This window comes from Protopterus annectens, chromosome 8.part1 (assembly GCF_019279795.1).
Source record: "Protopterus annectens isolate FY-2018-M chromosome 8.part1, PAN1.0, whole genome shotgun sequence".
Classification (NCBI taxonomy): domain Eukaryota; kingdom Metazoa; phylum Chordata; order Ceratodontiformes; family Protopteridae; genus Protopterus; species Protopterus annectens.
In genome coordinates this window covers 319,385,600-319,410,599 of record NC_056742.1, presented here as the reverse complement: position 1 = coordinate 319,410,599, position 25,000 = coordinate 319,385,600, and the positions used below count along the sequence as shown (strand labels likewise).

General features: G+C 37.6%; 1 protein-coding gene across 1 annotated transcript in view; it reads left to right on the top strand.

The window, feature by feature from the left end:
• The window catches only part of PMFBP1 (polyamine modulated factor 1 binding protein 1), a 3,624,986-nt gene that overhangs the window by 1,965,229 nt on the left and 1,634,757 nt on the right, over window positions 1–25,000 (top strand). Inside the window, exon 12 of the mRNA XM_044081904.1 lies at window positions 8,076–8,267. Within this exon, the coding sequence (XP_043937839.1) occupies window positions 8,076–8,267 (192 nt within the window). The remainder of the gene's footprint in view (window positions 1–8,075; window positions 8,268–25,000) is intronic.

Genomic DNA, 25,000 nt, shown 5'->3' with positions numbered 1-25,000 from the left:
ATGGTTCTTAGCACTATTTTTCTACAGTTTTGCAGCTTCTCCAGACATAAACTTTATATTCACCTACCTGTGGTGGTTACACTTCCAAAATTAAATCATTAATTCTATATCTTGTCAATCCCAGGGCAAACTTTTCCTCAGAGCTACATCTAATGTCACCTAAGAAGATATTTTAGTTGAATTTTGTTGTAGTACAGCTTTTTAAGACCTCACATATTATGTCATTCTTTATTTCTCACTGCTGTTTGGTCATTTGTCTCTTGGAACTCAGACATTTATGTTCTATCTTTCTCCTTTTTTGTTTTAATTCCTTGATGTTCAATGTCTCAGAACACAACTAAATCACAGAACGGAAGTTTTAAACATTTGGATTTTTCTCCAGCTGTGTATGCTCATAATGATCAGTGGGCATTGGTTCATGACAGCCCTGTCTGTGTCATAGAAATATCTGCACCTATGTCTGTGGTCATAGTGTGTAGATTCACCCAGTAGTTGCCAAATTATGTAGATTTATATAAATCTAGATATCAAAAGCAAGATAAATTTCCATTTCATTATAATCTCAAAGTCTGTAGGTTACAGCCATAACAGTTTGGATAGAAATTGCTTCACAGTTGGTGATTTCCCCATAATATATTTTATATATGCATAGTAAAACCAGACATATAGAAGTATGTCCGCAGTCAACAAAGCACATCTACCAGCATTTGTTGACATGTTTGCCTATTTCATCTCTGTGAATATTAGAAAATTTGCTTCTGGCAACTACTGATTAATTTACACCCTATGATACTTTGTAATACCTTTACACAATTCTTCAAAGGACATCACCAGACTACTTTCAAAGCCACTGCCCTACCTCACTTCCACAGCTCATCATCTTCCCATACCTCTTTTTCTGTACTTCAGTATTCCCTTAGCCTAAAGAAAAAAGGCTTATACAGCATCTGATAACGGATGATGATCAAACTACAAAATTACTCTCAAAAATATAGATTTTGTTCTATATGGGCCATCTAATTAGCAGTTATCAGGACTTCATCAGAACCAAATGAGACAATGAACTTAGTGTTTTTTTAAAATAAGTTACAAATAATCACATGACTTTTGTTAGTATATGTAATTTCAATGTGCCACTAACCATAAAAACAACTCTACATAAATAAAACCAAATACTTGGTGTAAAAACAGTTCAAAAGAATGTAAAAAATAAATATTAGCTTTTATAATAGTCAGTGAAGATACATCTAAAACATTGCCTGTAAAAATACTTAAGTGAACACAAAAAAATTGAACATATATAAAAAAAAATTCAGTGAATAATGCATTACAAAACACATGATGAACCTCCACTTTAAAAGTGTCAAACAATCAAAATTCTGTAAGAATTGTGTCACCTCTATTCCAGGGTTGAATTTCTATCCATAATTGAAAGTTATATAATTTCTGGGGTCACAACTTTGCTGCCCTTGACTTTAATACTGGATTAATAGAAATGTTTTTGTTTAAAACAGTGAGTCATCAAACTTAATTTTAATTGGCAAATTAACTCCATATATACAATTTGGGTCTCCCAGTGTCCTCACTTCTCCTCTGGTTGACTATTTCAGTTATTCCAAAATTAAACTTTTTGAAATCCTTAATCGAGGGTATGCTTATAAAGTGCACTTTCTTTATTCTTCTTCATTATAGCATAACAAGTGTTCATTAATTAATTTATGTAATACTCTCTCAGTGTTAACTACTAGAAGGATGGACAACTGGAACAAATGGCCAAATATATCACACCAAATGTTTTATAGTTATCCTTCATTAAAATACTCTTGATGAACAATAATTATTAAGAATAACATTCTTTTTCTAAAATTTATGAGCACTGCTTGCCAAAACTAAATATACATGTTCCTCTTTTTCTCTCTTGAAAGTTTTTATCCACATCTTTCAAGATTCTGCCCACCTTATAGACAAAGCTATGTTCTTCATTCACATTATTGAGTATTTCTTCATTAGTAAGCCTAATGCTTTTACTCTCTAGGTATTCAAACTGTAATAGTGCTGTGTCAACCATCTGTAATCCCATTTCATGGGGGTTATATTTGAGAATAGACTGACTGCATCTATGAGCAAAAAGATAATACTCTCATTGTAATATTACAAGCTTAGTTTCCCCAAGAAATCCCATGAATCTTTTAAAATATGTTTGTGTTCAGAAGGCATTCCCTTCAACATTCTATTCCCAAAAACAGCAAGAAGGTAAGTTTTATAACTGTGGGCTCCTACAGTCAATCTATATGATTGGTCAACAATATGAAATAACTCCTTGAGAAAAAAAACATTTTCTAAAAATATATTAATTTTTATAGGCCTTATTTATTTTGTTCCTATGAACTAAATTGTATTCATTATCCTGTAACATATCAAATATTTTAATAAAATAATTCATATGATCCACTAGTACCATCCCACCACCTTTTTCCTTTTTCATTATTCTAAAAGAAGGGTATTTAAGGTAGATAGCAATGAGGATTCACTTTTGGACAAATTGAATAACTTTAGCCATTGTTGTTTCATAATTATAAAAATCTTTTCCATGGGTCTTTTCAAAAACTGCTACTGAGTTATTTCTAATCAGATTGAATATATTTTTTCTAAGTTTGTCATTACCTTTAAATGATTGCTATCTTCCATCCATAAAACTGATGGCTAAATTTAGTTTCTTAGTGTAAAGTCATAATTTTAACATCAAATTTGAAATGTCTGTTTTCCTTTGTGTACTAAAGTTAAAACCCTTTTTGAATAGTGAAATGTAATCTTTGTTAATGGTTAAATAACTGTAATTAAAATTTTGAACTATCTAAAGTTCTGTAATATACTGTCAAGGATGGAGGGTAATATGTTCGTCTTTATTTAGTGATAACTGCTGCCCATGTTGCCCTTTAATTTATTTCCCCTTCTCTTCCTTTCTTTCCCTTCTTTTCCCCTTGTCATACTGAGCTGAAATGAAAATTGTTGGGGGAATTCAGGTCCTGATTGTTTACGGCCCAATTTCCTATCCTTGCTGATTTGTGGAGTGGGGGTAGGGATCTAAAAGGTCATCATATCTAAAGGTATCATCCTCATGTTTGAGTCCTTCCTGTTCTAAATAGCTTTGACGATTTGACATTTCTGTAGTTTGCCCTTCTTCTTCATCTTTCACTAATTCCCTCTTCAGATGCTAAATGAGTTTTGTAACTATTGTTTGCATTTGTAATAGTATTGTTGAGTAATAGGAAGGGGATATGCTTTTTAGCAGCATACTCATTTGAAACTCTTGTATACTTTTTATGCTTCTTAGCCTTAATACTCTTACATTATGACAATATATTTTTTAAAAAAATAACATTTACTGTTATAGTAATCAAATAATAAATCTTTCAAAATTTTATAATTTAACAGTTGCATTTCCACAAAGAATTTCATAATCTCTCCATCATTATGCTTAATGATAAACAGAATAAGTTCATAGCCATGTCTGTTGAACATGGCTGTTAGTGCTGAGTAGCTCTGTCTGTCTCTAAATCTACTCCATTAGAGAATTTGAAGAATTGACACAATTTTTACAGCATTTGATTTTTTGACACTTTTAAAGTGGAGGTTCAACATGCATTTTATAATGCATTTTAGGATATATTTTATTTTTTTTGTGTTCATTTAAATGTTTTTACAGACATAATGTTTTAGGTGCATCTTCCTTGACATTTAAGTGTTATTATACCAAGTGTTCATTTTTATTCATTTAGAGTTGTTTTTTCTGGTTATTGGCTCATTACAATTGCACATGCTATCAAAAGTCATGTGATTCTTTGAGAATTATTTACAAAAAAACACTAAGTTCATTAACAAAAACAAAAACCACTGAAACGTGCTCAGGAAAAAGCTCAGCCAAAGGAAAAAAAGACTAAGTTCATTATATCATTTGGTTCTGATAAAGTCCTAATAATTGAAAAGATGAATGCACTTCACCTGTTCACATAAAATCAATATTATTGAATGATGTGTGTGGTTTAATCATCTTCCATCACCAGCCACTACTGAGCCTTTTGCTTCTGGTTAATAATGATTTGTGGTTGCACAGTTATATGCTCTGCTTTATTTATTCTCTTAGCCTACCTATAGCCCTAGTTGCCGCACTTCACCATAAAAAAAAAAAAACACACACACATATATATATATATACATATATATATATATATATATATGTAAATCACCCTAGTCCTCTCTCATCTACACTCCTTCCTGTCTCTTTACCCCCTCCTTATCCTGTCTCCTGTATAACACCTGTATTACCCTACATGCATTCTCCATTCAAAATGGTGTCCTGCATCCAGTAGCCTGAATTTGTCCCTTGCCAGTATAGCTTCTCATGTAGCCACATGCCTCCTTTTCCTTTAATAAATTTTGCATCCTCATTAATCCCTGTCCCTCCCATCTGTGAATTATTTTAAGCCTCTCCCCTGTCCCATCTTCTTTTTACTTATTTCTGAATAGTGTATACCCTATATTATAGCCATCCACCCTTACCCATATAAGTTGTGTGTATATCTGTATTTACTTCCTTGTAATTATAACCTTCTCCCCGAAAAACCTAAGTCTCCTTCTTCCCATTTCACCCAGTGGAAATCTATGTGCTCTTTCCCACCAGCTTGTGTTCTACAGTTATTACTGACCCACACAATTCGTGATTTTTTTTATTTAAGGCTAAATTGTCAGTTTTTAAGTTACAAAAGATCAGGTTTATACCATATTCTGTAAACAAAGGTAGATAACTTTTTAAACAAAAACTCCTGTATCTACAGAAGATGTTCATAACAAAATCATATTCAAATAATTTATTTGTTTGTTCATTTGATATGGTATGATATGATTTGTTAACCATGTAGGTGAACTGGTCAATGGACCCTTTTCAACCACGACCTGGGCCAAAAGGCAAAACATTTGTTATGATATAATTCGTAATACATTGACATCATTAATAGTTCACATTGTTTGAACAAAATAGTTTTATACCAATGATCTTGATAAAAGAGGGTCATTACTTAGAATCCTGTGTACAACGTTTTAAACATTATTTATAGCAATAAATTTAAAATTATTTTAACAGCAGTGCTTATGGTATTTTCACAAATGCAGTGTATCTATGTGTTTCTTTATATATGCATGGGAACTGCTTTCCTGTGCTGATACCTTCTTGACATTTCCTACATATCCCCTTCACCTAGCATTTTTTCACTTCACTTCATTGAAAGTGGTTTGGAGTCAATAGAACACAGACTGGAAAAGGAAAGTCAGTAAGTCACCCTTATGGCAGTGTGCTACTGGCTGTGGTTGCTAAACAGCAAAGACCCGTTTATGTTAATGTTTTCAAAAGAACATTATAAAGGAACATTAACTGTATTATACCATGTTCATCTATTGACTTGAAACAAGTTTGCTGTTCACATTCTTGTTTGAACTTGGCCTTCGATAGAGACTATATTAGCATGAATTTCTTTGCAGTGCCACCTACCATCACCACAGCCATCAAAAAATAACAGCCATCATAACAGCTAAAAATTTCCTTCCCTGGTTTCTCTTTTGACTTATATTTTTTGCTGTCTGCTGAGATCACCAAAATCACAGATGGGAAATCAGCTGCTGTAAAGAGGAACTTTTGCGAGTCTAAATAATGTATAAAACCACCAAAACGGCTGTCTTAGTGCTAAACCTCTTAGTGTTCTTAATTACTGACAGCTTAGCACAGAGTATTATGTGTAAGAGTTGTTAATCAGCATAGTCCTATAGTCCTGAGTTTGAATCTTTCCTTTTCCATTTGGCTACTGTGTAACTCTGAGCAAGCAAGTAAATAACTTAGATGGAGATTGTCCATTAGCTAGATTAATCGCTGATACTGCAGTGCAGAATATGGAGGATGGTGCACTCCTGGGTGTGTCGTCCTTCAGATGAAACATTAAACCAAGGTCCCATCTACTTGAGTTGGTTGTAGCACAGTTAGATGTAAAAGATCCCACGGCATCTATTGAAAAGAGTAGGGGTCCTTTATATACAAAATTAACTCTTATTTACAAAATATTAACATATTTACAAATATTTACATATGTACAAATATATAAATATACAAATCTGTTTACACATATTCATAATTTCCCTTACAATCATGCCAAATTTTCATCCCTAGTAAGACTCCCACTCCGTTTTCAATAACCATCTGATTTTACGTAATATTTTTGCTAAAATCCATTTACCATTAAACATAATTTAATTTATTCTTTCATTCCATATAGCCCATTTAAAATAAAATAACTTTTTATCTATTCTTTTAACATACTCTTTACTTCTGTTCTTACAATATCCATACTTAATCATAGCCATGTTTATTTTATCCACTTTTTTATATCTTCAAAAAAAAAGGATTTTACATAGTTTTCCCCATAACATTTTTATTCTTTTACATTTCAGAAACACATGTTCCATAGTTTATTCTTCTTGACAATGTTCACATATTCTATCACTTTTCTTTTTTATATGCCCCATTTCCTTTTACTGGTAATTTATCAGTTACTGGTCTCCACAAAAATCTTCACATTCTGCTTTTTGATTAACCATTTGCTTTTTATTTGTATGGCTTTAATTTTTCATCTGTTGGATTTTCCCATGGTTTTGCATAGTAATGTTTTATCATTACATTTTTATACTATACTTTTCTGTATTTTTCTATATCATCGATTTTTATTTTCAACAAAAATAATTTTCTTGGTAACCTTTTATTTCTTCATTTATACACTCCTTTCTCTTGTACTCTTTTTTTACCATACTCCAACATTTATAATACTTATATTTATACAGTTTTATTACTAATCTCTAATCTTTTTCATTTATTCACTCTAACACTTTGTACAAATTTAATGACGCAGAGTATATCAGTGGGTTAATTAACCCTAAACATCTTTCTTCTTTATTTATATAAACTCCTCTTTTTTTCTGGGTTTAATCTAGAACCCCATATAAGTGAAAAATATCTGTAATAATTCCTGTTCAAATACTGTTGGCAACATAAATAAACTTGCTAATTATTCTAGTTTCCCATCAATACCCAATTAATCAAATAAGCCTTTTTTTCTGAATGATAATTTATATGTTCTCTAGAAAAGACAAGTTTATTTTATTTCTTCTGTTGTTTTTCCCCATTCCATTTGACTTGCATCTTTATTCCCAAATTTTATACCTAACACAGAAATTTCATTCATTGTAAAATATATACCCCAATCTACAGGAAGTGCTCCTCCAAAATGGGTCCCACTCACAACAATGAATAGTAGGGGAAGATCCCTGATGCCCTGGCCAAATTTCCCCTGGTAGTATATATATCACCTCTGGTCTCCCCTCAAAAGAAGCTACTAGCCTAGCGGGACTAACCCAGTCAACAAATAATAAGTAAAAAATAAATAAATATTATAAATATAATAATATATTGTGATAAACAGGTGATCATGGCTCACTGTGGACTGCCATGGCATGTTTATTTATGATGTTTTTGATAAATGTACACCCTTCTGGCATATTTATGTTAGAAAAACATGACTGCTGAATAATATGTATGTGTGCTTGACACATTATAGGATTTTTATTCTTTATTATGTTTATCTGCCATTCTTTTCTTTGGAGGTCATGCCTGCTTTTTGCATTTCTAGTTATCTTAGATAATCTGTTTACTTTTTGATCCTCATCAGTATCCACCACTGGATTACTTAGTAGTTATATAGCACTCTGTGTCTACAGATATGTAAAGCCATTTCCCATAGGTGTGTGTGTGCGCCTGTGTGTGAAACATGAATGTCAGCTCTGAGAAATTATTGTAGAGTTTTGTAGGAATTTCAACCCTTAACATGTTTACTCATGAATATGTATGGATAAGGTGCTTGTTCATTTGTACTGAATTGTCTGCCGCTTGATTTTTTTTTTATTAATGAGCATGTATTTCTGCTGTATTTACATTTACATAATTAATATTGTGTGTGTTTTATTCCCAATAAATGCAGATCGAAAAGCTCGTCGCTTCTGTTAAGACCCTTGAATCCTCTGCAAAAAGTGACACGGAAGTGTTGTCTTCTGAGACATTTGAAAGACAAAAAGAGCTGGAAGAGAATCTATCTGAAGCCCAAGCACAAATCCAGCTGGGTGAGGCGAGCATAGAGAGGCTGAGGAATGAACTGCAAGATGTCAGGCTGCGGGTGAGCTATACTGACCTGTGCTTTAAAGAATTGCCATTAACTGCCATGTTCCTAATAAATACTAGTAGTCTTACATACTAACATCTCTAATGGATCTACTTGTGTCTTACTATGCTCAAGGAAAGGGACTTTATCAGCTGATAAAAAGTTCAACTGGACACCGAGGATTATTCAGGCAATGAAGGATTTAGAGTGGTTGTATTCCTGTACTCTTTAAAGTGCTGAGTTGTACACAGTGGGCTGGCAGAGCACCAGCTTTTGGGAGCCACAGTTTTGTGTTTTGGTCCAAATCACAGTGAGTGCACTGAATTGGTCTTACTATGTTAGCCATTTTGGGTATGAAAAAACTTTAATTCAGTGACAGAGTTTCTTCACTGGTTGTAGCATAATGTTGTGCTTTATGGATACACCCATGGAGTTTCAGTGAACACATTTTTCCAGTGTTTCATGGACACTGACATTTGTGGATTACATTACACTTACTTTGTGGCTTTCTGACAGTGTGAGAGGAGTTTGCGGCAACATTGATTTGTTTTTTTACACTACTGCTCCATGTTTCACTTGATGGAAAACTTTTTTGAAGCAGTGATTATGGAAGGTCACTGCCGTTTCCTTCTGCACTTTTTCATAAGGTTAGTGGTAGCCTTCAAAGAAGTCAGCTTGAAAAGAAGTATACCATATTTTTAACAGTAAATGCTAACTGATGTCAGACATTTTATCAGAGGAACATAATGTATTTGTAAGACTTTTATCTGGAAATGTAAATTGAGAAAAAACAGAGCCGAGAATGGGGAAGGGAACAGGAAACAAAATACAAATATATATATATATATATATATATATATATATATATATATGCTAACACGGGCGGTGTGAACCTTGGCTGTAGATGACTGTTACTGTTGAAGTGACACTTGACCCCATGTGCAAAAATGGGAAAAGGAATTATGGATGGATGGATATCTGATAACACAAATATGCAATAAAACATTACATTTTCCTTTAAGTTGAAATACATCAAACATGAAACATTTGTATCATACAAGCACACCTCCTTAAAATATGAAACAAAAGAATCAAAAGAAAAAGGAAAACAATGTAAAATAATTATTTTTTGTAGGCCATTATACTCTCTGCATTATCCAGTGGGGATGATGCCCCCACATCCAATTCTCTGTATAGTTAGACTACCTCTAAGGTTACACAACTTGGAAAAAGGGGAGAATTTAAAAATAGAAACTCACCTTTTTTTGTCTTCACTGGGTTGTTTAATCTCAGAAATTCCACTGCATCATTTGTAACACAGCAAAATTTGACATTCCAAGATGTCAACAACCCTTAAAGTATATTTCCCATGTATAATACTTTAAGATATAATCATACAACAGATGACAAGCAGAATTGATTCCAAGTAATGCACAGTACTTGTACAAGCCATGGAAATAATATACAATTTAGATCATGTTAAAGCTGCTCATGCATTAAACATAAGAGACAATGGATGTAATGGGAAGAGCATTTGTGGGAAGAGGTTTCACAACTGTGGAGAAGGTTCTAGTGAGCTGATAATGAAGTGAGCCATATGGGCAAAAGGCGTGAGGTACAGAAATTGGATGAATCTTAAATAGACTCCCTCTGTCACTGCTACTGGAGGTTCCAAAGACTTGAGGTCTGTACAGAAATAATCAAATACTATATCTCACATTAAGCCATTCCCTAGGGACCTGCAGTTATTCTAGAATGACAGAATGCAAGGATCTTGCTAAGTTGTAGGGAACCAAAAGTTCTTTCAGCTGGGTGGGTTGGGGTTGCAGTGTGCAGTATAGTAACACCCAGATCATGCAGGCTAAATAGACTGACACTGGCTAGTGGAGTACAAATCACGCAGGATTAAATTCACAAACATCAGGTAGGGGGAACATCAGATTGTGCAGGGCTAAGTACACTGACACCATGTATGGTGACACAGATTGTACAGGGCTAAATACACTGACACCGAGTATGGGGATGCAGATTGTGCAGGACTAAAAACACTAACATTAAGTACAGGGACACAGACTGTGCAGGAATAAATACCCTAATAATATCAGATATGGGAACACAGCTGATGGAGGGCTAAATTCCCTAACACCAAATAAGGAGACACAAATTGTGCAGGGCAGGGCTGAATACAATACATAAACATCAGGTATGGGGAATCCAGATTGTGTAGGACTAAATGCACTCACACCATTTATGGGAACACAGATTGTGTTGGGCTGTATACACTAACATTTGGAATGGGGACTCAGATTGTACACAAATACATATTTATGAGGCAAAATCTTTAATATAGAGGAAAAAAACAATAAAAAAGTGATCATAGATTGAGGAGGCGTTGTTATAATGGTTAAGGTCTTTACCTCACAGATGCAAGGTACAGGGTTTGATTCTGACCTTTGGTTATTGGCTAGGCTTGTAGTAGTCTGCAGACTGATAGCCAAGTATTACCTATGGACATATTAGGCAAAAGCCAGTCTCTGCAAGGAAAAGCACAATATGTGAGTAGCTGCAGCTGAGATGTAACTTTTGGTACAAATTGGTTAAGTTACTTTGTTAATAAGTCCAAAGCAAAAAGAGTTGCAATAATCAGGCCAGGAGGAACCCAAAGCATTCACAACCACTGAAATGTATGGAGGAGGAAAGTATGATGCCAATTTTGTATTTATAGTTTTTTAGTTGGGACAGTGGACTGATCATAGTGACTTTATTTCAGCAGCATCCCAAGAAGCAAATACAAGCAAAAAAAGAATAAAAAATAGTCATATGTAAACAGCAAAAACTATCAAATAAAGCTTTAGTAAAAATGTATGCAATTTATTTAGCAAGTTAGGACAGACTCTGGTGATATACATGCAGAATGAAAAGGAAATACTGTTTAAACAGTATAAGTATCACTAATAATGTACCACATATATATTTACAAAGCTGAACTATAATGCAAAGTTGGTATGTTTAGGATTGTTTCATCAACTGTAGGGAATGTTTGTATAGGGGTATACAGTGAAAATTGTAAGGGACAGAAATATTTTAAGTAGTGAGAGAGGGTCAGAGACGCATAAGCAGGAGGCCCCTGTATTTAGAGTGTAGTGTCAGTGAGCGTTGAAACTCCAAGGTGGTATCATTGTTTCCAATGTTGTTGTGAAGGCATCCCAAAATTTAGGAAGAAGCACAGGAAAGGTATGCTGAGAGGAGGCTTAAGAGTTACATGCTGAATGAAGCACTATACTGACACTGGCTTATGACCTAAGGAGATAGGAGATTACATCTGAGTAGAGCCTAGATGCTTTCACCTAGCTCAAACCACCTTACTCATGATGTCCAGCATACCATTCCCGTAATTAATACTGGGATTAAGAACCTATACTCTGAGTTCCTCAAGACAGGGGAATTGCCACAGCCATTGTCTTAGTGGGGTTAAAATTTAGGTGATTAACGTTCATGCAGTTTAGGATGGTTTCAAAATCATCAGCAAGTGAATTCACAATAAGCATGTATTTGTGAGGAAAGGAGTGATATTTTAACTAATCATCTGCATAGTTTTTCGATCTTTTGAGCTTTTCGACTACTGTTTGTGCCTATATTACTGTTTTATTACCTTATTTTCCTGTTTTTGTGAGCTTATATTGTTGATTGCACTTGTGGGCTAAAGTATTGCTTAAAAGTAACAAAAAGGCTAATACACTCAAGTGTACCAGCCTTTGATAGCAATTTAGTCAAAAACAAAGCATTTACTGCATTTTTTTCTGTCTGTTTGCAAAAATAACAAAAAAAAATATTTCTCCTTTCCTAAACTTTCCTAGCTAGTTGTTCCAGTGATCAGATTTTGCTGATCCCTGGGCTTTGTATTTGGTTTCTGTGTTCCTCCATTTTCTTGTGTGGCCAGAGGTAGTTTCTTTACTCACCAGTGGGAGTGGGGAGTACTGAGCTGCTTGTTTGTCCTCAGAGGAGTGGTTAGAAGCAGCAACTAGTAATTTGTTGGCCATTTTGGGTCATTTCTTGTTTTTTCCAGCCCCCTGCTATAAAGCACGTGTTAGCGCGCTTTAGCGCGGAGCTGCTACCGTTGCACACTAGGGCAGCGCCGGTTAATCAGATTTAAACTATTAGGGCTACCTAAAGTCCACTCTTCAAATTTTACCTTAAAACTATCTTCCTCAAAGTATACTACTGTTGTATTTAGTATATCCTACAACTGTAAATTATCTCTACTTGACTCCCAAGTAGACTATTCGCTATCTGTATAGCAAAGCACTTGCTCCTACAGTACTTATCACCTCGATACAGCACTCTTGTTATAGAAAGTACCCCAAAAAAGCAAACCCCATTTCTCGGTCACCCACATCCCCCAGAACCTTTTCTTAAGTTTTTCTGTCTATTCCTTCTAGCATGTCGAGGGATCAGTTGCTAATGTCCTCTCCTGCTCAGCTGGTGAACCTGGGAATATTGAGGCAATGTTACAATTGCCTCATGTACACAGACAACCCTCTCCTCCTCCCACAAAACACAAATACATGCGAGAGATGCAACTATATGGCCAAACTGGAGGCTGAGCTCTCTCAACATAGGACTGGCATGACCAGACAGGAGGAGAAGGTAACCACACACACTATAGACCCAGTCTCACATAATACCATCACAACCTCAAATCATACACATAAACACACAAAGAAATACTCGGAGGCTCTGATCAAAAATCTACCAAAACAGCAGAGGCCACCAAAGCAGACACCCAAACAACTACCACCTCAGAACACAATACCTGCAATACATAGACCACACAGTCAGAGTGTCAAGCAGTCACAGCCCTTAAGGCCAAACACAATGCCAGACACACTAGACATTGGTGACTCCATAGTCAGACACACTGACGTCCCGCTCACCAGACTGAGTAAGGAGAAGGTCACAGTAAGCTGCCTGTCGGGTGCTAGAATCCGCCACATAACGCATGCACTCAGGTCTCTCAACAGCAGGTACAAGTACGACTCAATCATTGTCCACGCTGGTGTTAACCTGAGACGTACCTCCTTGGACTACATGAAAAGAGACATAGAGGAACTCTCTGATTATGTAGCCCAAGCAGGTATGAACCTGACCTTGAGCAGTATCCTACCTTCACCAAGAATGATGCCACAATACAAAGATAAGATGATCAGCTTTAACAATTGGCTTAAACTCTGGTGTCATTCAAAGGGGATCCAATGTCTGTCTGCCTGGGATGACATGCTGGACAAGCCACGCTGCTTCGCAAGGGACGGCTTGCACTTGTCACCCCTGGGATTCCGGATTTTGGCAAAGGCTCTTGCCACTCCCATAGTGCCTTTTTTAGGCAAGGCTCAAATTCTAAACCTACCACCCTAGAACAAAACAAAAAAACTAAGGGTAATGCTGCTCAATGCCAGAAGTCTCAACCTCAAGATGCACGCACTCGAGGCCCTTCTCAGTATGGAGAACATCGATGTCTGTGCTGTGACAGAAACCTGGTTCAAGGCTCCTGAGAGCACCCCAGCACTATCAGGTTTTACCTCATATCATGCGTTCCGGCCCCAAAACCTGGACAATACCAAGAAAGGAGGAGGGGTATCCATATTCATCAAGGACACCCACACCTCAAGATTGGTGGCATCGCACGATGCATCGGAAACCATCCAGGTGCAATTAACCACAGGCAAGACTGCTCTGCAATTTGTAGCATGTTACAGGCCACCCTCGCAAACTCAGGAACCTCATATGGCTTTCCTGAAAACACTGGAGGGGATAAATGTATCTCCGAACACCATCATACTAGGTGACTTCAACTACCCTAATATAGACTGGGAACACTACTCAAGCCCAAACACTCTAGCCCAAAAGTTCCTGGAATTCATAAACTCAAATGCCATGGAACAACTAGTCACCATCCCCACAAGAGGAGAAAACATTCTTGATCTCATCATCACGAACATGGGAGCACAATGCTCAACGCCGGAAGTATACCCCTCACTGGTGAGATCTGATCACAAACTAATCTCGCTGGAGGTCCTCATCCCGCCCCCACCTGAAATGAAAAAGACCACAGTAAAGAACTTCTCGAAAGCCGACTTCACACTTCTAAAGACTAGTGTGGTCTCCTTTAAGGCCCCTGAGCCGGCGGTTAACATTACTCAAACCGCTGAATCACTTACAAATGCCTTCTACCAGCACCTGCAGGGCTGCATGGATCAGGCAATCCCAAGCAAAACAAAGACTCTTTTTACCAAAGGCAATCGTCCAGTCTGGTGGACCCCAGCCATAAACAAACTCTACAACAAAAGGAGAAAGCTACTACAAGATAGAGCAAAATCCTTAAAAGGTAGGACACCGCTGATCACTATAAGTAAAAGCTAAGAGCTCTCATAAAATCATCCAAAGCTAATTTTGAGAAAAAATAGCTAAGGACTCTAAAGACAACCATAAGGCATTCTTTAGCTATGTCAGAAACCTAGGAGGAAACTCCCAGATATGCTCAGAATTAGTTCAAAATGATGTGAAGATTACTGATCCTACAGACATTGCCAACATACTGGCTGACAGGTTCAGTGCAAACTTCTCCCCTCCCCTAAAGTAGAGATATCTATACCAAATAATTGTAGCCCCAAACATCTCTAACGCCCAGGTGAGAACTGCTCTCTCCAAGGCAAAGAACACAGCATCCATGGGACCTGATGGTGTCCCCGGCTGTGTGCTCCATGAACTCAACGAGGAATTAAACCCGCAGTTAGGACAGCTGTTTAATCTTAGTCTCACCTCCGGAGGCACTCCAGGAGTGGCGCACAGCGACTGTGGTCCCACTCCACAAAGGCGGTGCCTCCACCGACCCTGGAAATTACCGTCCCATTAGCTTGACAAGCCTTATCTGCAAAGCCATGGAGAGGATCATAATGGATCTCATAAATAAAGACATAGGGAACTTGCAGACTTTGGATCCAACCCAGTTTGGCTTTGTCAAAGGCAGATCATGCCTTTTAAACTTGGTTGACTTTTTTGAAACAGTCACCAAGGCCATTGACGAGGGAAAGGCAGTCCATACAGCCTACCTAGACCTGGCGAAGGCTTTTGATACAATACCTCACTCGGGTATCATTGAAAAACTCATCAACTTAAATGTAAACCCATACATTACAAGATGGGTTGCAAACTGGCTGAGTGACAGAACCCACAGGGTCAGAGTTGCTGGCGCTATGTCAGACTCAAAGCCGGTCACAAGTGGTGTCCCACAGGGCTCAGTCCTGGGCTCACTCTTGTTTGGCATCTACTTTTCTGAAGTACAAGCAAACACAGGAGGGTTATGGCTGACAAAGTTTGCAGATGACTGCAAACTGGACGCCGTAGTTGAAAACACATCCAACACAGATATCCTTCAGAAGGGTCTCACAGAAACGGATAACTGGTGCCAGAGCCATGGCCTAAAGTTAAATGCCAAGAAATGCATAGTCATACCCTTCAGGAAAAATAAGGTTACCCCTAGCTACCATATAGGTGGCAATCCCCTGAACACAGAAGAAGTTATTAGGGACCTGGGAACCCAGGTTGACAGTAGCCTTTCATTCAACACTCATATTGCTAAAGTAGTTAGGAAGACCTATTACATTGCCCACCTTATCATGAAGGGATTCACATCTAGATCAAGGGAAGTCATAGTCTCCCTATACTCATCACTCATCAGACCAATGATCGAGTACAATGCCCCATTCGGAATGTATCTGACCCGACACTTGCAGCAGCTGGAGAGGCCACAAAAGTTCCTCACCAAAAGGATAAAGGGTCTCAAAAATCTGTCTTATGCTGCCCGACTGAAAGAACTCCAGTTATATTTAGTTGCTTACCGCTTGCTCAGAGGTGACCTATGCCTGACATACAAGGCCATGTCAAACCCAGATTTGATGAACATGCTTCATCTCAAAAATCTAGATCCCTCAGAGCCACAAGGGCGGGAGACTTAAACCTCGACACGGTTATTAATAGGACGTGCTGGAGGGATAGATTCATCACCCAAAGACTCCCTATGCTGTGGAACAAAATCCCGGTTTATGTGAGGCAGAGCACCTCGCTGGCCTTGTTCAAGAGGAATCTTGACCAATGGATGGGAGATCGCAGATACACCCCAGGGGTTACCTCAGTGTCACTGCTCGACAGAGGCACAGCAAAATAATGGGCATAGTTTCTCCAAACTAAAGGGGTGGCGTAAGCCACAAAACTATGGGCTAGGCTTATAAATGCCCTCGGGCAGATAGCCTAGTATGAACCTATGAACCTATAGTAGTGATATTGGAGACCTTTTCACTGAGCTATTCCAAGTAAAGTAAGTACATGGGAAAGAACAGTGGACCTAAGATGGAAGTGTTTGACACCAGAAGCCAGAGGTTGGAAAATGAATAGATAAATCCGGACACTTCCAAGTGATCATGTCCTTAAATGATAGGATGTCAGTTAATTTAATATATTTCAAGAAGCCCCTGTAGTAAGTCTGAAGATGGTCCTGGAGGATTTGGCAGGTTAGGTTACTTAAGGAAGAGGGAGTGATCCCTATAGTTTTGGAGCTATAGTAGAGAAACCATGGTTTATGCATGGATATTTTGGAGGTTTGAAGAACTGGACCTGAGACAGATTGCTGTCTAAGGTTATACGAGGGGATTTTTATAGTGAGTTTAAGGGACCAGAAGTGAGAAGGTGTTTTTGAGTGCCGTAGTTTAAACAGTTAAGATTCTAGTAAGGGGTCAGGTGTTTGTTTAACCATTTTGCTTGGCTGATTGCTTGGCAGTAATGTTCTTGCCTAGGAGAAGTTGGATGAATTTGCAAATTTTGTTGGAAATAATCTGCAGACTTGTGGTATCTTTAGTTGAGGTAGTTGAGATTAAGGGAAGTCCATATGCAAGATGAACAAAAGGAATTCCCTTGGCTGTAGAAAATCTGGTACTAAAGAAAGAAACTGAAATCTTTCTTGCCCAGAACAAAAAAGGTTTACTCTTATTTCTGTTTTTTTTTTTTTTCGTCAGTAGGTTTGAACATTTGAGGCTTGGTCAAGACAGAAGCCTGTGTATTTGAATTAAGTAATTATATCAATTGGTGTATCATTAAGCTCTTTAATTGCTAGAGCACAGGAGGCCTTTGCAAGTTTTTGATGGGCTGCAAATAGCAAAGATTATTTTTTTTTTCTGAATTTAGAAGAGGTTTTTAATTGTTGATCCATTCTGTTAAATATATGGATATCATTTCCAATTGGGTTTGTATTATGTAGTGTGAAGGGCTTGACATATTCTTCTTACAGTATGATTGGGATATGAGGTATGGCCATACATTTCTACCTCCGAGGCTTTAAAAACCATAATAGAGGGGCAAAGGGAGAAGCACTTTCTTATTTTTCATAATGAAGGCCTTTACATACTAGACCCTATATAACTAGTGATAGGGAATGTTTTTAATGGCATAGTTTTTTTTTTATTTAGTAAGGTGTGTATCCATAGTCAGGTCTGACGTTATGCGGAACATTAGTAAATCAAGAAAGAATAACAACGAATCTGCTGATCAAAGTGATAGCTCTGTGCCTAAATCAAACCAGTTGGGTGGTATGGGTAAGGCATAGGGTAGTTTATTAATGAGGATTGAGAATAGCAAGGGTGCAAGGATGGAACCTTGAGGAAACATCATTGACAATAATGAGGAAAGTAGATGGACATGTACATTTTGTTTCAAGAGAGTGTTGATTTAAACATCTTGCAACTGGGTAGTGGTGGTGGTTGGACTAATATCTGTTTCTATCATCCAGTTTATTAGTATGGTGTGGTCAACAATGTGAAATGTTCTTTTGAGAACAATAGAGAGCATATGACTTTGATTGTTTTTATACCTGTTACAGACATTGTGTTTTAACCTGTACAAAACATGTTGTTTTGAGGTTAGAATGTTGTATTGCTTTCTATATTGGGAAAGTTTTATATAGATGAGCTGCTCAATTATTCTTCTAAGGTGGATAAAATTGAGATGGGACAGAACTCAGAATCATTAGCATGATTGGATTAATTTGGCTATTGTTTTACTAAAGCTACTTTCCAAATATTGGGCATTTTGTTTTTCAATACACAGAGCTTGTAAACATGAAGCACAAGGATGGTGACTAATTCTGTGCAGTTGTACACAAACCATGATTGTAGCTTATCATAACCTGCGGTAGAATCGATGCAAATTTCATTAAGAAGAGGCTGAATATCTGTAGCTTTGACTTGTTTGAAGTAGAACAATGGTCTTTAAAGGGGAGCAGAGGAGAGGATGATTGGGTGGGTGTTGTGTAGAAACTACTGAAAGAACTGCCGAGTTACTAAATTCTTTTCAAATGACAGTCTTGAAGAGTTGATTTTGTAAGCACTGAATGTTTTTGGAAGTAGTATCATTGGTAGTTTCATGGCCATTAAAAAGATTTACTTCATTTTAGAATTGTTTTGGCCTACCTAGTAGCAAATGCTGTTTACCTTTATTTATCTCTATGTATTGCTTATTTTTGAGAGGTCACAGAGTACAGTGAACTGGTTTTGCAAGTCAAAGTTTTATTTTGGTTCTGTTTACCAAGTTGTGTTTTATAGGTTGAAAGGAGACTTTAGCTCTTTTTGTATAGCCATTTGTTCTTGTTTTGATTATAGAAATATAAGATTGTGGGAAAGACTTTGTCTTGAAGTAGAAGATGAGAATTAGGCCTTTGATAGCCGAGTTGGGGTCTTGTTGGAAGAGTATTGGTGACTGATCTATATTGAAATGGTGAGATTTAATGTTGTTAATGTTAGATGTATTTTTGATATAAAAAAAATCAGTCTTGGTGAAAGTTTCAAAAATCAGTTATTAATATTTAAAGTAATCGGACAATGATCACTAAAATGAGGGGGTAAATTGTTATTGGGAAAATGTTGTTGAGGATGATTGTAATTAGTGATGATTGGAATGAAGGTTGGGATAGTTGAGGTTTCCAATATGTTGAATGAAAATCGTGGCCCACTTGAAATTCTTTGCTGACAGCAGAAATGGGGTTTAAAAGGTTTAATCTGAAATGTTTTAGAATTGTTATATTTTTGTAATTGGAAGATGCAGATAGAATACTGAGGATTATTGATTTTAATTTTTTTCAGACTGTAGAAGGGTCTAGATAAGCAACAATTAGGAGGATTGGCTTGTCATCAAAAGACAGATTATTTTTAAGTAGCTAGGATGGGAGTTTTGAAGAGGACATAGCTTGAACAAATTATTGTTCAAATTAAGACTGGATTTATATAGCAGTAGTGTTCCCCCTCCTGTTCTGGAGCTAGGTCCTGCATCAAAGTAATAATTACAATGTGGGAAGTAGTGTTAGATACTGGGGATTATTGGCTTTGAGCTGAGACTCAATACATGTAGTGAATGGTAAGAAAGAAAGGCAGTAATTTGGTCTATTTTATTTCTCGTATTGCTGGCAATTAAGTAGGGAGTAAGAGCGACAGAGTACGGATGTTTGGATTTCTAAGATCTGTTCATGGGGTTTAACTTGCACTTTCCTTTATTTGAAGAATAAAGATTATTGAAATGAATCTGTATAAATATTTAATTAGGCTTGAATCATACCTCTCAAACTCGTAGCAAAAGAAATCTGGACAAAGCCAAAAATAATGGGAGGACAAAGAGACTCATTTTAAATTTTGCTCTTATAAACTTAGAAAGTTTCTAGAATAAAAGGTTTTGTGTTACCATGCATTTTCTGAAGGATATGAAATCCAAAACTCAAATGTCTAGTATTTTTTTGGTGAATTCAATCCTCACTCATTTGAGGAACAGACTAAAAATATGAGGCAAAAATCTGAACATTTTGCAATAATCTGAACAGTTGAGAGGCAAGGTTTAAATTCTGGTACAATGTTTTTGTTGTGGTTTGCATAATGAACTTGTTCACTCAAAAGTATTGAGGCATGTGATTTAAATGTGTTTGGGATTAATGAGAAGTAACATGATATGATATTGAGGGTGGCACAGTGATGCAACAGATAGTGTTTTCACCTCACAGCAAGAGGTTCCCTGGTTCAGTTTTTGGCTGGGGTGCCTTCTGAGTGGAGTCTGCATGTCATCCCTGTGTTCGCATAGGTTTCCTTCGGGTACTCCAATTTCCTCCCACATTCCAAAGACATGTAGTAGGTGAACTGGACACTGTAAATTGGCCATAGGTGTAAGTCTGCAAGTGTGCATGCTGGAAAGGCCACAGAAATACCTCACTAAAAGAATCACAGGCCTAAAGCAGATGCCCTATGCTGACTGTCTAAAAAAACTCCATCTATACTCTGTGACATATCATCTACTCAGAGGCAATCTCTGCTTAACATACAAGGCCATGTCAAACCCTGAGCTGTTGGACATGCTCCACTTAAAGAAATCCCAATCCCTCAGAGTCACATGCTCCAGGGATCTAAACCTTGTCATCACAATGAACAAAACATCCAGGTAGGATAGGTTCCTGACCCAGAGACTCCCCATACTCTGGAATAGACTGCCCATACATGTCAAGCAGAGCGCCTCCTTGGCCCTCTTCAAAAGGAACCTTGACGATTGGATGGGAGACAGGAAATTCACCCCGGGGATCACGTCAGTCACCCTGCTAGACAGGGGTCCTGGGAAGTAAATATTGTGAGAAAAAATATCCAGGGAATTGTTATGGCTAGGCTTGTATAGGCCCTAGAGCCAATAGCCTAGTACCAACCTATGAACTTATGATTGTGTGGTGTGAAAGAACTACAATGGCAGGGTAGCCACATGGTGATGTACACCTTGGTTCTAAATGATTGTCACTGTTGAAGTGACACCCTGTCCTCATGTGCAAAAATGGGAAAAAGGGGTTGTGGATGGCTGGAACATGGTATGATATTGCTCAGTCATTGTGGAAGAGAGGGATTTGTATCTGAAGTTTGGATATAAAAGTGTTGCAATATCTGTGTACAGGGTATAGTGACTTGTGTAACGTCTGTAAGAGGAGAAGAGAAGAAAGGAAGGTCAGGCACTGTAGAAGTGATTGATATGTGTGGGAAGAAGTGTGAGTCATGCATGTTGCTATGCTAGTTGGCAGAAAAATAAAAACTTAATGAAAAAATGTAGGCCAGTCAGAGTCAGAGTGGGTCTGAAGGTGAGCTGAGAGATACTTAGAGTGATGGAACAGTGCTGGGTTAGTTTTATTGGAGCAGAAATTAACCGGAGGTTTTCAGGGCTGTGTGGAGAGGTGAGTTGGCGGTGTTAATGGAAAGTGACCATTTAGTTTGCGAATGAGGAGAGTAACAGCTATTTAATATAGACTGGATAAGTGAAGGAATGTTAGTATGTTGTGGCTCAGAATAGTTGAATTGTCAATGAAAAGTGTTTGTCTTTTTGACATTAAATAAAAATTAGTAGTGGTTGGACAGTATTAGTATACAGTGTGCTTGTTAACAGAGATAATGGTTTACCCATGTGGAAGTACTAATTGAAGGGTCATGTGATAAGTTTGTGTGGATGTATCCTTTATATGAGGAAGCTGAAACATATAGAATAACCTGTATGAGATAGGAGATGTGGATGGCGTTTGTCTGTATGTACAGGCTTAAAAGATAAGGTGACGTGGCAATGACCATGGTGTCTTAGTAGTAACAGCAAGTGCAGGAAAATACAGAGGTACCCCAAGGTTTGAGGAAGAGTATGACTGACAGCAGTTATGTTTTCTGCAAATGTCAAGGTTAATATTGAAATTTATATGGCAAATTAACTAAGCGAGGAATAATCTGTATATTACTTAATGCAGTTCGATATTACATAGTGGCAAAGGATATTACCTAAGAATGAGTAGTTAAGGTTGTTAGTTGAATAGGATGGGAGTTTGAAGAGGAGGTAGCTTCAAACTCCCATCCCATTCAATTAATGCTGCACTGAACCACTTTTAGAGGTTGGAAGGTTGTTAATTATGTTAAGATAGTGTCAGCTAGAGGGAGAAGCATGGTTAACTATAAGCATAGAAGCACCGAGGGTGTCCATAGATGGGAATGGGAGGGAAGTAAAGTGGACAGGCAATCAGCTGGAGCATTCTCCAAGTCTGTGCACACATGTGCACTTCACACAACTTGATCAGCACAGGAAAGTGGGGCCGTTCATAAGTAAGGAAAGACTGTTGATTATGCTACACAGCTGTAATAGTAAGAAAAGCAATGCAAATGCTCAGGGATAGCATGCACTACGTATGGAGAAACAACAAGCAAGAAACTCTGTATTTGTTTACAGTGTATCTGTACCGGCCTTGGAAAAGTAAAAATAGTCTGCATGCCTCTCCTATGTATTCAAACCAGTGAAGTCTGTTGTAAAGACAGCAAATGAGGCTAGCATGACAGAGATTTCTAGTACAGTAAACTCTCAGTTAACCAACACCCATGGGGATTGGTAGATCCCGGATACCTGTAGTTCCTGGTTGCTTGAGAGTTACTATTAAAAATAGGCCTGACTTAATACTATACTCTATACTATTTGTTTGGTTTGGTTTGGTTTGTTCTTAGGTTGAGGAGAGAGGAAATCTATTTCTATATTCCTTCTTAAAACTCTAAAACTCTAAAAACACAAGGTATGTTTCTGCAGGGGGGACAGAAAGTGCAACACATGAAAATTATACTGTATTTCTTCGATTCTTTTTGCTGGTTACTTGAGTTCTGGTTAACTGAGACTGAAGGCCTAAAAGGACACTGTGACCTCTAGAGGCAAGCAGAACCAACCAAGTGGTGTGGTCAGAATCAAGCAGAACCTTAAATAGTTGTACATGAAAATCCCTGCTTTTGGGAGGGAGGGTCCAGAACTATTGGCTCAGCAGGATGCCACACATTGTGCTGCACAGGGTCTGGAGGGGCAGGTGGGTATCAGACCACTAGTTGTTCCCTGTTAAGGAAATAAAAATAGAATATGGAAAATGGGAGATTAGAGGTAGAAATGGAGGGCAATTACAGCAAGAACACACACTAGAATGTATTGGGTAAACAGAGCAGTTCCTGTGTATGAAGTGATATAAAAACAGCATAGCATAACATCACAGGAGTAATATATCTTTCTCACAATATAATGAATTCCCTAACTTGCAGCAATTTTGCAAAGCAGTGACAAGTACTGCAAAATATAGCAAAATATATGTACCCTGAATATAAAATCGTAAGGCTGTCTGACCCATTTCTAACAACCAGATGAATTTGTCATAGCAATCAGGGAGGTTCCCAAAACAGAAGTGCCATCACTCAATAGCTGTTAAACATGCATAACAGTTGTAGAATCCTTCTTAGTACAGTAACACAGCCAAAGTACCAGGTGCATCCAAAATGGTTTCACCCCCCCCCCCCCATGAAGTGGTAGCCTGATAGTGGTGTTGTTTTAATGCATCCAAGAGGCAAAAATGTGCTTCGTTTATCAAACACTCAGTGGTCTGCTGTGTCCTTTCAAACTATGTTTTAGTCTAAATGATATTTGGGAATAGGAGCTGTGCTTGACTATTAGGACAAAGGTCAGTGGAGTGCCAAACCTCTCGGAGACCATGCACAAGTGTAATTAGCAAGTGGACCATGCACAGGTGTAATTAGCAAGTGGAAGGCAAACTAAAAGTCTGGAGGTTATTAGGAACTGTTAGAGGTAGAAAGAAGAAAGCCCTACATCTGCTGAAACACTGCATTCCCTCATTGCAGGTTGTCCTTATTAATAGAACTTAGCAGCCTTTCTATAAATCTGTGAGCTAGGATGGCAGTTTTACTGGATGCTGCCTACAAAGAAAGAAAAATTTAAGTGATTATAATGTACTGCCACCCAGGGCCAGTGCCACACCTCCTAAGAAACCTTTTAGTTCGTGCTGCAAACTTTTAAGAGTAGTACACACAGACAGATCTTAGCTACAAGCTGTTACATTACAACAGGCCTATATACCACACTTTGTTGACCTGTCTAACAAAGGGACACTTACAGTTACTGGTATTTAGTTGCAACAATGATACATTACAACAACTATATGTCCAGGTCTAAACTTAAATGAAATTATGACAAAACCTACTGTTTCAACACCCCCTGCACACCCTCCCGTCCTCTCCTCTGAACCCTCCCCCCTTTTGGGCTCCCATACCATGCACATTACTTTTTTCTTCCTTTTCTCACATTTTGTTTTACTCTCATCTTTTTCAAGAAGCCGTAGCTTTCAATATGCTCTGAAGTGCATGTTAATGTTCTTTTTACACAACTTTTTCATCCAATAATGGCTGAAACACAACTTATTATTAAGGAAAGAAATTCACTGTTGCTGTTCAGCTTTAGTTTTCCTTGTATCCTTTCAGCACTCCTTTCCTGGCCAAGACAGCACAGTAATGACCAATTAGGACATAACTCCGTTAAGCTGGTGCCCCCAAAGCCATAGGGGTTTATATATGTGCCCTGGGATGCATTGTAGAGCATTTTCTCAGCATTTTACTCCAATGGTGGCCTAAACAAAAATCATGAAAAAGAAACAATTTCAGTCTTATTTTTTTCTTCTTTCAAGGAAGACATAAGTTGTGCCCAAGGCGTAATGTTCAAAGCTGACAAAATAGTAGCTCACAATAAAGTAACAAGCCAGCTGTGGGAAACATAGGTCTTATCTAGGAATACTGCCTCTTTCTCTAACAGCCTGATTTCTGTAATATATTCTAATTTGTTGCTGC